A 15,658-nucleotide genomic window follows, 5' to 3' on the forward strand; every position below is an offset into this window, starting at 1 on the left:
AAAATAAAGTGTGGGAAAGAGTGGGCGTCGCGGTGTAGTAAAACATTTGATATTGTATGTAGTGAACCGAACACTTACGAATGCATGCGCCAGTAGCAGGCATCATTTCGTATTGTTGTTGTGTGTGTGATAAATAAGTTGAGTTCACGGAGCGAAAAGGTTGCAATGTGTGAGGAAGAGACCGACGATTGACCGGAGATCTCGTGGGAAACGACCTTTGTTATGTATACTGTTATATAGATTAGTTAAACAAAAAATCAGTTCGAGAATTTAATCGCACGCGATATGGGAGTCACTGGACTCTGGCGTCTCATTGAGCCTGCCGGCAAACCGGTGCCAGTAGAGACACTTGAAAACAAAGTCTTGGCCGTGGGTAGGTTTTGTATATCTAAGTAAATAAAATAAATAAAATTATCATAATATTATTAAGTTTCTCATGGCATGATTTATTTATACACACAGACATTTCAATATGGTTGCATCAGATGGTGAAAGGTTATCAAGATGCAAAAGGTGCTCCAGTTGCCAATGCTCATCTTATGGGGCTCTTCCAACGACTTTGCAAATTACTTTACTTTCGAGTTAAACCAGTTTTTGTTTTTGATGGAGGTTTCCCAGATTTAAAAAAAGAAACTATTGTAAGTTTATTGTCTTTTGACATACTGTTAAGAATAAAATCTAAATTGATTAATTTATCTCCTTAATATTATTATTTGTTTTACTTTTAGGCAAAAAGACAAGACAACAAATCCAAGTATAATTCTCAATCTGAAAGATTAAAACGTGAATTAGCACTTCTTTTAGGTAAAAGAACAGCAATCAATACCTTACTTGGAAAACAAATTTCACCAAAGAAAACAAAACAAACTGAAAGTAATGATGACTTATTCAAATTACCGGCATTACCAGAAAAAGAAATAGAATCTGAATCAGAGTATGTAAATATTTTAAAATCTGAAATCTAAAATCTTAGGTGTGAGAATGTAAGAAAGTAACATAAATAATTTTCAGATCAGAAGATGAACAAAGTACAAGCACTTCCAGTGTAGATTTACACACAATCGATCTTGAATCTGAAAATATCAAGAACATGCCCTTGAAAGAAAAATATGACTTACTTGTGGAACTAAAAGAAACGAGAAAAATGAATTCATGGGGGAAACTTCACACTTTACCAAAGAAAAGTGATAACTTCTCCAATTTTCAAGTTAGTACATTAAAGTTATCCTATTACCATATAAAGATTTATATATATAGAAAGATTTTTGACGAGCCTTTTGTTGTAGCTGGAAAGATTACTGAAAAGAAGGAAATTACAAGAATGCCTGGAAGAAACCGAAAAGGAAATGGGTGATGGATGTATGTCTTTAAATGAATTAGAGTCACTACTTAATGAAGAAGGCATTGATACAAAAATTGAAAGTTTGCCCAGCCGTCGTATTGCTTCAAATAATACAACTAGATATTTATTTATAAGTAATGTTCAACAAGCTTTAGCGGATGCAAAGCAAAGGGAAATTGATGCTATTAAACAAAAAGAAACAAGTGAACCTGGTGGGTCTGCACATACAACTCAACTAGACACAAATAAACCTGGAAGTTCTTCAGAAACTCAGGAAATAAAATCACCGAAGCATGATGAATTGGAAGATGATCTGCAAAAAGCTATAAAAATGTCAATGGAATGTATGGATGAAAGTGAAACAAGTGTTTGTGCTTCTAAAACTGATGAATCATGGACATCATTCTTATCAGATTCTGATTACAGTGATGATGAATGTGATGGTTTCGGACAGCCGGATATGTCATCAGCAAAAGCTTATATAAAGCAGTATAGTGACTTTACATATAAAGTGATTGATAATTTAGTTGCTCCTAAACAAAAACTTAAAAATAGTTCAAAAGAAAATAATATTAATAAAATAATAGAGGAACTTGAACAAGAGAAAACAATTATTGAGGACAACATTACATTAATGTCTAGTGATGAAGGAGATGAAACAGATAATAAAGTAAAGAATTCTGAACATTTAAAATTAGAAACTACAATTCTTGAAAATATTAAAGAAGTTGAATCATCCAGCAACAATGAGATACCCTCAAATTTAACAAACACTGAAAATTTTCAGATAGAGGATAAAGAAATGAATGACACACAAACATCAGTGATACTTGTTGAAAATTCTGAGAATCAAGTTATATCACTTGAGGATAGCTTAGATGATGTGTCAGACACAAATGAATTTAAATTTCCTTTAGAAAAAGATGATCATGAATTATCAAGTTCCAGTGAAGATGAATTTGAAGAAGTATCTGATAATGATCAAAAGCCCAATAAACCAACTATTGAGTTGACTCTTAATATGGGAGAAAAATTAGAAAATGATATTTTTGCAGATATATTTGATAAAGAAAATGATTCGGTCTTAAATGATGCAAACATCGCCAAAATTTCTGAATTAGATGAAACAAAAAACATATCAAATGAATGTACTAACAAGAAAAATGATGAAAAATTAAAAACAATACAAGTAAATAATGTACCCGCCCATCCTATTGAACCAGTACCTCATGAAAAAAATAAAGAAGATAAAAAAACTACAAGCATTATTGAAAAGAGTGATTCATATGCAGCTGTTATTAATAAAACAACTGTTGATAAAAACGACAATAAAACTACAATATCTGAAACCATAATTAGTGACTCAATTAAAAAACCGACTGCACCTATGAAAGAAAAAATATCAACCGAGAAACTCAACTCCATGGTGACTGAAATTGAAAATGAAGAAGAGGAACTTCTTCAAGAAAAAGGACGTTTGGACAGAATAGGTCGGAACATCACTGCAGAAATTACCAAAGACGCACAAGAGCTGCTTCAAGTTTTTGGCATTCCGTACATTATTGCACCAATGGAAGCAGAAGCACAATGTGCTTTTCTGGAGAATGTGAAACTAACTGATGGTACAATAACAGATGATAGTGATATATGGTTGTTTGGAGGCCAAACAGTTTATAAAAACTTCTTCAATCAAAAGAAACATGTTCTTCAGTATTTAAGTGAGAGGATTGAAAAGTCATTTAGTAAGTATATATACTAAAACCTATATTACCAAAATTTTTAGTACAGTTCACTTAATAATAAATGTTTAACATGAATGATCTCCATTTACCTGCAATACAACTACTTTAACATATATTTGTTAAGTTTAGAAATATACAAAGGTTTTTGGAATAACTCATTTATTTTATTAAATAAGAATAACATGTATCACATTGGACAACTAATTAAATGATCGTCACAAAAATCACAACTACATAAATAAGGCAAAAAAAAACAATGCTGAAAAGTTCAAATAAATAATGTATATTTATGTATGTATATTTAATAAACATAATGGTACATAATAAACAAATTTCTTAGTGAAATCGCAAATAATCTTATAATGAGCTTCAAGTTGACGACAATTGTCCTTCCGAAGCATGTGGAGTATTCCTCAATAACTCAACTTGATATAGATCCACTTGATAAGTAGATAATGATTACTTGCTAAAACGAAATACATATTGTATGTCATTTGTTATTAGAATTTTGATGCCAATTGGTGTTAGTCCCGTCAGAAAATATATCTTCGGAACTTTTCTAGTTATCTTGTTGGAAGTAATATGTTGGTTAAATATTTATAAGGTTAACTACTCTATTCCCAACTCTATATCATCGTCGATCCATTTTCATATTGACGGAATAATTAACTATCTCTAACTATAACGAAATGTAGCGTCAGTATTCTTTATCTTTTTTATTGTACTTGGATATTCTTAAAATATGCTCACTGCATATTTAGTTTATACTTATTTAATATTCGCTTCACTTAATTGTTAAATGACGATTCAAAGGTGCTTGTAAAACCTACTTGAATAAAGTATATTTTAAATTTTTTATATATTATTGAGAATATTTTTTGAATGATTTCAGATTTATCTCGAGAGCAGCTAGTACTGTTAGCGCTATTAGTTGGAAGTGACTACACAACAGGAGTAGCTGGGGTTGGTCCAGTTACCGCACTAGAGATACTAGCTTCCTTCCCTTTTAACAAAAAAAAGTTACTCAGTGAATGTTCCAATAAACAGGCGCTATATCAAGAGATCGTCACTGGGCTACAAGACTTTAAAAAATGGGTAAAAGCGGGAAAACGAACCGATAACGTAAATTTAAAGAAAAAGTTAAAAAATGTCACCCTCGCTGATGATTTTCCTAGTGTGAGAGTGAGTTTTGTGTATTTTTTTAAAATCTTATAGTTGCTATTTCTGTTAAAATTATTAATATTAATTTACGTTTGGTGTATGTTAGTTCAATATATTTTATTTATTTAAGGTGGTTCAGGCATACTTGGAGCCAAATGTTGAAAAGAGTGAGGACAAGTTTACATGGGGCGAGATTGATATCACTATACTAAGGGATTACACAAAGGCTAAATTTGGATGGTCACAAAATAAGCTAGATGAAATTATAAAACCAGTATTGAAGAGGTTAGTTGAACGAAAAACACAAAAAACTGTTCATGATTATTTCAAGAGAAAAATAGATGTTGAAACATTGGAGGATCAAATGAGTAAGCGAGTTAAAGCTGCTGTACAAAAAATGGCACCATGCCCAGTTATTAATGAAGAAACAGAGAATAATGTCACACTAAAGAGGAAGGGTAAAAAAAGTAGCAACACAAATGCATCGTCTAAAGCTAAAAGAAGCAAAGGTGGAGATGAACTGAAAAATATTCATGAGATTGTTAAAGCATCTACATCTAATGTAACTGAGAATAAAATTGATGTAATTGTTCCTAAAACTGATCGATACCAGGAAATCATACCGCAAAGAGAAAGAGATAAACAAAGTCTATTGCAAAATAAAATGAAGGCTATAGAATTGTTTCGAAAAACTAAAATTGATAAAAGAAAGAAGACTACTCGAAGAAAACTACCCGTCCCAAAAGAAAAGGCGGAGTTGTCCGAAAGTGACAGTGATTAATATCAAAGTAAATTATTTCATTATGAAACGAATGAAAGTGGTAGTTTTTAACTCTGTTAGCAGTGTTCTTAATATATTTATTGGCTGTGAATTGCAAATTATGTACTTTGTTAAAATAAAATAAGTTTATAAAATAGTCAATTTATTGTTTACATTCAACTGTTTTCAAGTTATAAAGCACAGTTTGAAACATATACAGCTAAACTTTAATGAAAATGTTACTTAAACACTCAAAATACAGCAACTCATCACAAAAAGATAACATCAATTAATACTTTTAGTATGAACATAATATGTGTGTAACATTGATTTGTAATTACAAATTTTTAAATTTAGACTTATTTATAGTAAAAAAGGGACATACCACATAATATACAAAGTGTAGTAAAAACCAAAGACTAACATACCGCAACGCATTGGAGTGCAGTAACACAAATAACATTGTTGCATGTGCCATATCCACACAAAGCTATACAAAGTTGCTTTTGTGATGGTTAAACTCAGTGCATTTAGCACTTAACCTAGCGACTATTGCCCAGTTACTATATTCAAGAAGGAGGTTGCATTGTTTACTTATAGCAGAATTGTCTATGAGACGTAATAAAAAAGCTACCATTGGCTTGTTTTGTATGGATACGGAGTAAACGAGAGAAAGAATAGAACCAATAGAAAATTATAAGCATAAACTAGAACATTTCAGTTTCCATAAACAAATGATTTGTTTTTTGAATTTAGTGTCTGGGCTTAATATGTCAATTGTTGTTATCGTTTGAATTTGTAAACCACATTTAAGGCCAATTTGTTGTTGTTTTTTTTATTAAGTACCTACAGTGAAAAACCTATTTCCAATAGTTTGTGTAATGAAATTACAATTGTGCATCACATTTAACACAATTAATTGAACTCAAGTTCGCCTCGTATCTTATTTACAATGGAACTAAATGCTTCTCAACAAAAAAATAAATAATCATTGATAATTTGCTTCGATTAAAATGTAGTTTACAATTATTTTGAATATTTCTTTCCTAACTAACAAAAACTTTCCATCTTGTTTGCTATAATAATATAACTTTTTATGAATAACTTCCCGTTAGGACTCTATAATCTAAGCATAAAACTAAAATAAATGGACATTAAAACGATTGTATGACTACCAGTTTTTATACGATAGAAATTTTTATACAAATCACATTGTGTACAGCAGTCTCTCCAACAGTCATGGCAATACTTAGTTCAAAGCCATGACAGCTTACACCTTAACTTTAGTCAAAAACTGTCATAGACAAATATTTATTAAAGAAAAAAAATTTATTAACCCCCATTTTCATAGGACATCATAAATAATTTTTTTTTTAAACTTTTAGAGAATTCCTTGATTCAAAATTAATTGTTACTTAATAAATTAATATATATATATAGTTGTCCTAAAGGCTGTCCATGTGGCGCGACGTATAATGAATTATAAAAAATGCCAGCTCCACAAACTTCGTCCACAAACGTCACCGCTGTACCAACATAATCGTTCTTATACTAAATCCCTAAAATACGTTTAATCGACTTTGACTACACTGTATATTTTCCTCACGAACCAGAAGCAGGCCATGAAACCGATCGTTCCCGTCAGTAAGAAGAATAAGAAGACCATTATGAATGTGTAGCCGAAATAGAGGAAAGTCGAAGCGGCGTCATCGATGTTCAATTTGGTCACGAAGTAATGGCAACAGTATATGAATAGGTAGCCGGCCGTCGAACCAGAACTGAGGAAGGCGCGCCACCACCAGTGGTAGTCTTCAGCGCACAGGTGGAAGTAGCAGAGCAGGATCGTGGTCTCGGAGCACGTGATCACCAAGATCACAAACACGAGGAACAGGAAACCGAACATGTAGTACATCTGCAACGTTACATAGTAATGTTAACAGAACTTCTGGTATAGACTAGTCACCCGCCCCGGCTTCGCTTGGGTGTAATGTTGATACTAAATATACTTTATTTATTTTTCACATCACATTAGAAACTTCTAAAATGATCAGTGTTTCTTTACCATATTATCCATGTATAATATACAAAAACAAATCTCTTGAATCTCTATCTATGTATTTTGAAAACCGCATCACAATCCTTTGCGTAGTTTTAAAGATTTAAGCACACAGAGACATAGGGACAGAAAAAGCGATTTTTTTTATACTATGTAGTGATAGTAACTAGTAACATTACGAAAATCAATGGACATCCGAGTAACAAAAATATTGTAAACTTAAATTTAGGATGTTATATATTCCTGGTGCCTGTTTCTACACTTCTCCCGATAATAAGTATTGCAGTTTGGCCCTCGAATATGCAATGAGGGCGTGTTTCATACCCGCACCTGCCTCAGACGGCCGAAAACACATAATAATTTTATTGGTATAAATATATGAATACGAGTAATGTAATTTTATGATTTAATTTCTTTGTAAACTGATGAAATCTGTTTACAGGTTTAACATTTGTTTTTTTTTAATTTAGCCATAGCTGTTCTGTAACCGGCCAGCATATTTTCCGCTCTCTAAAATCAGTTTGATAAATCGTAGAAGTACTAGTAAATTGCAATTAGGAATCCTCTTTAAAAAAAATTTCCGCTCTCTAAAATTAATTTGTTAAAACGTAGAAGTAATAGTAAATTGCAATTAGGAATCCTCTTAAATTTTTAGCACATATATGGCTGGAGCTTTTAAAAATGAGACTATAATCGATCTTTCATGTGCAACTATCGTCCCATAATCACTCGAACAAAAGTCGACTTATGCTAATTATACATAAGATTTGACGGGTTGCCATTGGTCCAAATAATATCGCTTGAATAATCATTTATATTCATTATGGAGTCGCAAAAACTTAAATAACAAAATATAAGGATTTTTTTTCCATAGTCTATAAAAATCGGAATAGCGAAAATGACGTACCTGGCTGGACCAGAGCGAGTTGAGGATGAAGAAGAGTTGTATGAAGATGCATCCGAAGGGCAGAACGCCGCCCATGACGATGCCGGGCACGGGCTGTGTGTACAGCGACTGCTCGGGGATCTGGCGCGGGATCTGGTTCGTGCGCACCGGGTGCTCCAGGATCTGTCCACACATTCACACACTCGCATTGGAGAACCATTCACGTTTATCATATATTTAAACATGCTATAATAGGCTATTTGACTGGTTTTTAAAATCCATTTTATATTACCCAGTAAGTAAAGTAGATTTTTTTATTTCTAGTTCATATTTGCCGAAAAATATCATGTTAAAAATTCCATATTTAAATAACGCGCGAAACGCTACTTAGACAATATGGCGCTGCAATGGGGTCGGTGACGTCACTTTGCTGTATTTTAATCTGTGGTACATATGGTAGAAATGCAAGGTTTACAAGAAAGTGACTTCATCATAAGCCCGGCCAATCAGGAGCGTTTTGTGTCACGTGACAAATGCATTTTTATTTATCGATTTTTGAATAAATTAAGTATTATTTTCAGGTTTCCTTAGTAAATAACCATTTTTAAGGTCACAATATACACTGATTACAATAATTCACAATTTATTTTTCGCATTGTCAAATAGCCTATTCACATTCTAAGATGTTAAGAAGACAAATAACACTGTGAAATGAATATAACATTCGAAAAAGACAAACATACTCAGGCTATCCTTTTATAATCATTAACATTTAGTTGATCAGAATATATGAAAGAACAACAAGAAAATTGAAAATTTTGTAAAAAAAAATGAACATACAAAGCTATTATTTCAAAGATCATACCCGCTTCCTAAATCCGAAGTAAGCGCCGATAAACGTAAGAGGTACCGACACGCCGAACCAGAGCGCTAACAGGGCCACCAGGGTGGAGAACGGTACCGCAGCCGACGAGCCCTTGCCCCACAGCACCAGATTCATTATGAAGAACAGCGAGAACACCACTCTGGAATACATACAAATGATAAGATGGCCCAGTGATTAGAACGCGTGCATCTTAACCGATGATTGCGGGTTCAAACCAAGGCAAGCACCGCTGATTCATGTGCTTATTAATGTCTTTATAATTCATCTCGTGCTCAGCGGCGAAGGAAAAAATCGTGAGGAAACCTGCATTTGACAAATTTCATAGAAATTCTGCCACATGTGTTTGGCAACCCGCATTGGAACAGCGTGGTGGAATATGTTCCAAACCTTCTCCTCAAAGGGAGAGGACGCCTTTAGCCCCGTGTCGTGTCCCCTTGTTTATATTCGTTCTTGGGAGAGGGGCAAGCGGCACTCACCCCGGACACACCATGGAGGTGAGCAGGATGTTGCTCTTCCAGCGGCGGCCGCCGAAGCTCTTGTAGACGCGCGCGCTGACGTAGCCGGCGGCCGCGCCCAGCAGCACCCACGCCACCAGCGCGCACGTCATCAGCGCGCCGCGGTTGGCCGGCGACAGGAAGCCCAGGCACGCGAACGCCAGCGTCACCAGCGTCATGCCGAACACCTGACAAGCGTCGCGCACTTTATAATAATAATAAAAGCCTTTATTAATCCAAGACATAGGTTACAGTAAAAAAGTAAATTAAGTTAATAAATACTACAAGCTAAATATGTCATGGCCCCTTTCGGGTATAGGCCTCCTCCATTTTATCCTGTCGGTAGCCGTTTTCATCCAGTCTCCTCCTGCTACTTCTGGTATGTCGTCTGCCCAGCGAGCTGTTGGTCTGCCCTTTTTCCTTTTTGCTTTAGGACCTCCGGGGCCCTTCCAATTGGTTGCTCGCTTGACCCATCTGTCAGCAGAGGAGCGGGCAATGTGTCCTGCCCATTTCCATTTTAAGCGTAGTGCGTATTTCAGTGCGTCAATCACTTGGGTCTTTTGTCTAATTTTTTCGCTTTCCTGTTTATCTAAAATTTTTATACCGAGGATGCTCCTCTCCATAGCCCGCTGACACGCACGTATTTACACGTACGAAAACTTCCCCCCCCCTCCCGACTCGAAAACTTAAGAAAACACATTAATTTAATATTATTTATTCCACAATCGAAATTACCTGAGACCCAGATCCGAGGAACACGGCAAGCAGCATGCCGCGGCGGGGCGGCCGGAAAACGTCTCCGTGCACGAGTTTCCAACCAAACTCCTCCTGAAGCAACAAATGTTACCATTAAACTTAATTATCGAAAACCAATACAAGCGAGCGTTTGACGATCAAAATATACCTGGGCGTCTTCTCCGCATTCCATTTGATTGTATCTAGCGATATCCTTGTGTAGGGTCCGCAACAAAATCATCGCCACCATGCCGCTGAGGAAAAGCACTATCACGAGTGAGTTCAGTATTGAAAACCACTGGATATTCGTCTGGGGCATGGATTCCAGGATGTAGTCCCATCTCGACGACCACTTGATCGTATTGTTCTTGATGTAGGTGACACGATACGAGTACGTCACGCTGAATGTTTCGCTGCTGGTCAGCGTGTTGGGTATTTCCAGAGGACTGTTGCGGACGTTGCAGTCGGGATTCTCTGCGTTACGATGTTTAATGCTAGCCGGTTTCACCTGAAGATTTTAAAATAGAAAATCTGTATCTCATGCGAAAAGTGTTTGATTTGATATTTTCAAAATAATATAAAGTCCTGCAAATAAATGTAACGGATCTATATCCACGTTCCCAGCTTAATAATATCTCATAATACAAATATCATAATATCTCATCGTACAAAACATTCAAAAGTAAGGCTTATGATCGAAATATATTTGTTCAAGCGCAGCGTACAGCAAAGTTTACCGTTAATCAAATTATAAAATTTCATAGACTAATTATTATATAAACACAGCAACTGCTCTCGAGATCATTATAACGGACAAAGGAATCGTATGTGCGAGCGTTCTCGCTTTTTCGTACATCGGCGACGCGATTTAATTGAGAAAAGGCATATCGAACATACTCTATGCGCCTACATTACTGCTAATGGAACCGTGCTTCGTCAGATACGCCTTTGATTCTAATTGATACTGTTAAGATCCACGATAAAGCACCTCAGTTTTAAACCAAATATAAAAAGTTTGACGAGGTTTTTAGAACAGAAATGAACATTAAATAAGATATACATAAACATCCTCGTTTATGTATACCTTATTTTATCTTCTATCATACTTACAGCAGACTACAGCTTACCTTTGCTGATATGATTCTTCCGCCATTATCTCCGAAACCAACACCCCACTCCTCTTCACCTCCACTGTGATAGGTGATCTCAAGATCCACATGATTAAACAGGTAGTAAGTGCCGAAGGGACTCGATGCTGTATTTACGATCGGTGTGCATGTATCCTAAAATCATTATGACGCTTTAAAACAGTGATTAATAAGACAAGTGTCTCATGCCGTCTCTCTATCACCATGCCGAAATGTTAATGAAATAAAAAAAAATCACAGTACAGTAACAGCCTGTGACTTTCCCACTGCTGGGCTAAGACCTCCTCTCCTTTTAAGAAGGTTAGAAGCATATTCTACAACGCTGCTCCAATGCGGGTTGGTGAATTCACATGTGACAAAAAATTGTTGAAATAAGCTAATGCAGGTTTCCGCAAGATGTTTTTCCTTCACCGTCGAGGACGAGATGAATTATAAACACAAAAGAAACGCGTGAAAATCCAGTGGTGCTTGCCTGGGTTTGAACCAGCAATCATCGGTTAAGAGGTACGCATTCTAACCACTCGGCTATCTCGGCTCTCACACATAGTTATATCCTTTCTATTTTTTAAATTACAAACTGATGTAGAAGCTACTGGCCAATAACGATATATTAAATAATAAGCCATTCGTCTTGACTTCCTAAAATAAGGATAATATTTCAGTTTTTTGTTTAATATTTAGCTATCAACTATTGATGCTTTATCTATTCATCCGGTACACGTCTCGTGTATTTTTCGGTTATAATCGTTAATTATATCGTATATTTCTACTGTTTCAAACAAATTTAAAAAAAAAATATTCATATAAACTATATAATGTATGTATAGGTTCCTACATACGTTACGTTATACGTTAATCGAATTATTATTTTTTGCGAGAAAGTCAAAAATCGATATAACATGCACCTCCTTATACTTTTTTCATTCGGATTCACTTTACGTTATAACGAAAAATTTTACGTTAAAATATTATAAAATAGATATGTAACTGCCTAATCTCATTCATAGCTGCTTGCATACATAATAATACCGTAGATGTAACCGGTTTATTTTGTTGTTTTCCGACGAGGAAAATGACTTAATTCGGATAACCTAGTTTTATTATAATCTGTTCGTATTTTCTGACAATCGTTTCGTATTATAGACAGCTATCTCTTTCCCAATCTAATAATATTTCTACCAGGCGACCTTTCATGCATCCTTTAATAAGGACTAAATATCCTTCAATAGTTCGACAATCTTGTTAGCTCTAAATGTTCGACTCGTATTATTTCTGCCTACATATCCTTTGAATTGTGCAACATTAATTCGATTGCATTGTATCGCCATTGGTATGCTAGAGGTCTTAGAAATGTATAGCTCTAATCTGACGTTATTTGATCCACCACAAATCTAGGTTATTGGCTTTTTTTTGCTCTTAAAATGTTTTACTAACAGTTTATCATAGATTCGTTTACGTTTTCACCATTATTGCGAAACCAATTTTTCATATCCATATGTAATTCGAAACCATAAACAATGCACATAAAGCAGTGTGGTTTTAATATTTAGTAATTATGTCTATGCACTACTATATAATATATACTAGAAATAAGTCGATTATCTATGATTACGCAATTATTTGCCAAAAAATTAATAGCAATTTTTATATTCGGTTGGTTTTTATTAATTACTAGCTGTGCCCACGATTTCGTACTCGTTTGATTTTAGGAAAAATGTTATTGATGTATCCTAAGTTGCTTTTTATAACATAAGTTTTCTGCCAATATGAATCCCGTCAAAACTGGTCAAAATTGAAAAAAAATACGTATGCATTAACTTAAAAGCGGTTATTTTAAAAATATATATAGTCCTTTGTACCGATTTTTTTAAATTAAAACAAAACAGTAAAATCGATATTATATATTATTTTGATTTTTACCAATTATTATAATAATTGGATCGAAAATTAAAATATACTGCAGTCATTCTTTCCACCTATCGAAACGTAAATAACCAAATGGATTTGGTACAGTTTAAGTATGATTATTTATGATTATTATTTATTTAATAAATGAATTGAATTTATTTCCTAGATACCAGATAAAACAATTATCATTTAATTGATAAAGTATGTACTGTAGTAGCAATGATAACATCTTTTACCATTAAAAATATCACCTCATAAATATCATGGTAATATTATAAAGGCATAAGCATACTAATCTAAGGTAAATATATTTTTTCCAATATTACAGTTTTATTAATCTGTGTATATCAAAATCGACACGGATGGATATTCATATATATATATTTTTAACCGACTTCAAAAAGGAGGAGGTTATCAATTTGTCTGTATTTTTTTTATAGATTCTATATAAACTTTATATAAACTTTCAACTAGTTCAGTTTAAAATTTCTGGTCCAAGAAAATACTTCATTTAAAGGTCATTTCATATTGTCTAACTTCAAATTACAGGCTTTAGGGATTTTTTTGCAAAAAAGTAATTAGTATTAATAGTACCTAATAATATAATATACTGTATACTGCTTTTGATTTGTTTAATATATTTGTAGCTGTGTTTTGTAAATACATACACATCTTTGGTAGAAGTGCATTTACACTTTTAATATAAGAAATAATACTAAAAATTGAGTACAAAATAATAAATTATTAAGAGGATGTACTAAACAAACTTGTACATTAAACTTATTGCTTTCAAATTTAATCTTAAAAACTCATATCTTCATCTTATCAGATTACTTTTTATTTATTGATAGAATAGTTCTCTAATAAGATTTATTTTGTAGAACAACATCCAGGCACATTAACTCTGATTTAAAGGTCAAATGCATTTTAATATTGACTTATTTGCTCTCACTTAAGTATTAGCAATACAGATTAATATATGCATAGAGTTTGACATTTACGCAACACAATTTATAGTTACAACACAATTTGATTTTATTCTTATATAAAATATGGTTTAGTTTTTAAATAATAAAAGGTCATAAATGTCCCATTACTGAGCGAAAATCTTTTCTCCCATTAAGGATTTAATTTAGAACTTATATCAACACTCTACATACTTCAGTGAAGATTAGTAGATAAACATGGCAGAATTTCATTTCATATATTATAGATAGTATATGGCCTCTATTAAGTCAACTATTATATTATGAATAAAGACTTCATAGAAACCTTCTCATGGAGTTTGGAGGCCATAGCCGAGTGGAGGAATATATACAGGCTCTTACTATTCTTATCTTTTTAATTAATATATAATAATAATATTAAACTCACCAAATCTTTTCTGACTTGGCAGCCCATGGGGAATCCGGTACTGCAATATGTTTTACCTCCATCACTGACAAGGTAACACCATGTGACTGGCATGTTGTCAAGAATCCAATGGTGTTGGTAGTACAATGCCATACCCATTTTAAGAAGGTTCAACTTCTTAATCGATTCCGGGTCGCTGCCTTTGTAGACTTTAGTACACACTGCCTTACATGTCTCATCATGGAGGAAGTTCAACTTGTATGGACTCGGTCTTATTCTTTCACCAAAAACAACTTGGCCGAGATTCTCAACCGGTGATTGAGTCTCGTCAGAGAGACAGAAATCAAAGTGGTGATATTCAAATGGTATTACTGACTCTTCTGTATTCAATCTGTTTACGTACAGGGGAATCTCATTCTGCAAATAAAATATGAATAATTAATATCACACATTTGTTTAAGATTTCATTATATACGCATGACTTACGACATATTATAGAATATAATGACATCATTGTGATACAAATTATTATGCTAAATACTACATTGAAAATGATTATTATGTTCTACAATATTTAAGAGAAATTGCAGTTATTTATTGCTATAATTTAATCAAGATAAGAAATTAATGAAGTTTTAATTAATTACAATAAACGTGGTCCATGGTGCAGTTTGTTAGCCAAATAGAGATAATTACGTAGATAGTGCTGAGAGGTACAGTCTATACTTACTTTACAAGACTTTCCATTGTCTTCACCAGCTTTGCAATAGTTTACAGGAGCTAATCCTGGTAAATAAAAAGCTCTTATAGGTGTCAACAGCAGTAGAGCGCAGACCACATACGAGATTAGAGACATTGTGTGTTGTAACTCAGTGTCTATAAGTATAATTTTCTACGCGAAAACTATCATAAATTATTCACATATAAAAATGGAAAACACATAATCATGTATCACCAATCACACAAACAAATACCGGAAAATACAGCCGGTTTTTCTTAACAAATTTGCATTAAGCCTATCCCGTCGCTGTCGCACTTATATCGAAAACGTCACCACTCACTAGAAGTTGACAGATTAAAACAAATATTCTCAACGAAAACCAACAGATAATTAATGGTATGAACTACACAAATAATCATGTAATTTTATAAGTAGAATTTCAATAAAGGGTAAATTATCTGAATAT

The 15,658-nt window shown here is 33.7% G+C and overlaps 2 protein-coding genes across 5 annotated transcripts; one reads left to right on the forward strand and one right to left on the reverse strand.

Moving 5' to 3' along the window:
• The first annotated feature begins 101 nt into the window (after window positions 1-101).
• On the forward strand, window positions 102-5,167 carry LOC124530993 (DNA excision repair protein ERCC-5). Of its 4 annotated transcripts, none has more exons than XM_047105375.1 (7): window positions 102-373; window positions 463-638; window positions 729-934; window positions 1,012-1,207; window positions 1,287-3,084; window positions 3,977-4,266; window positions 4,376-5,167. In XM_047105375.1, exons 1-7 carry the CDS (start codon window positions 286-288, stop codon window positions 5,024-5,026), a joined length of 3,405 nt encoding a protein of 1,134 aa, XP_046961331.1. In that variant the 5' UTR covers window positions 102-285; the 3' UTR covers window positions 5,027-5,167. The 4 variants fall into 4 exon arrangements, with proteins under 4 accessions (XP_046961331.1, XP_046961333.1, XP_046961334.1 ...); XM_047105376.1 differs by having other exon boundaries at window positions 253-369; XM_047105377.1 differs by lacking the exon at window positions 463-638 and having other exon boundaries at window positions 234-373.
• Window positions 5,156-15,541, reverse strand: LOC124530995 (transmembrane 9 superfamily member 2). The gene is made up of 9 exons (XM_047105379.1): window positions 15,202-15,541; window positions 14,493-14,888; window positions 11,190-11,345; window positions 10,232-10,570; window positions 10,063-10,155; window positions 9,310-9,515; window positions 8,813-8,972; window positions 7,969-8,130; window positions 5,156-6,917 (listed from the first exon to the last, which is right to left on the reverse strand). The coding sequence occupies exons 1-9, from the start codon at window positions 15,325-15,327 to the stop codon at window positions 6,576-6,578; spliced, it is 1,980 nt and encodes a 659-aa protein (XP_046961335.1). The 5' UTR covers window positions 15,328-15,541; the 3' UTR covers window positions 5,156-6,575.
• Between the last annotated feature and the right edge of the window lie 117 nt (window positions 15,542-15,658).

This window comes from Vanessa cardui, chromosome 7, assembly GCF_905220365.1.
Source record: "Vanessa cardui chromosome 7, ilVanCard2.1, whole genome shotgun sequence".
NCBI classification, from domain to species: Eukaryota; Metazoa; Arthropoda; class Insecta; order Lepidoptera; family Nymphalidae; genus Vanessa; species Vanessa cardui.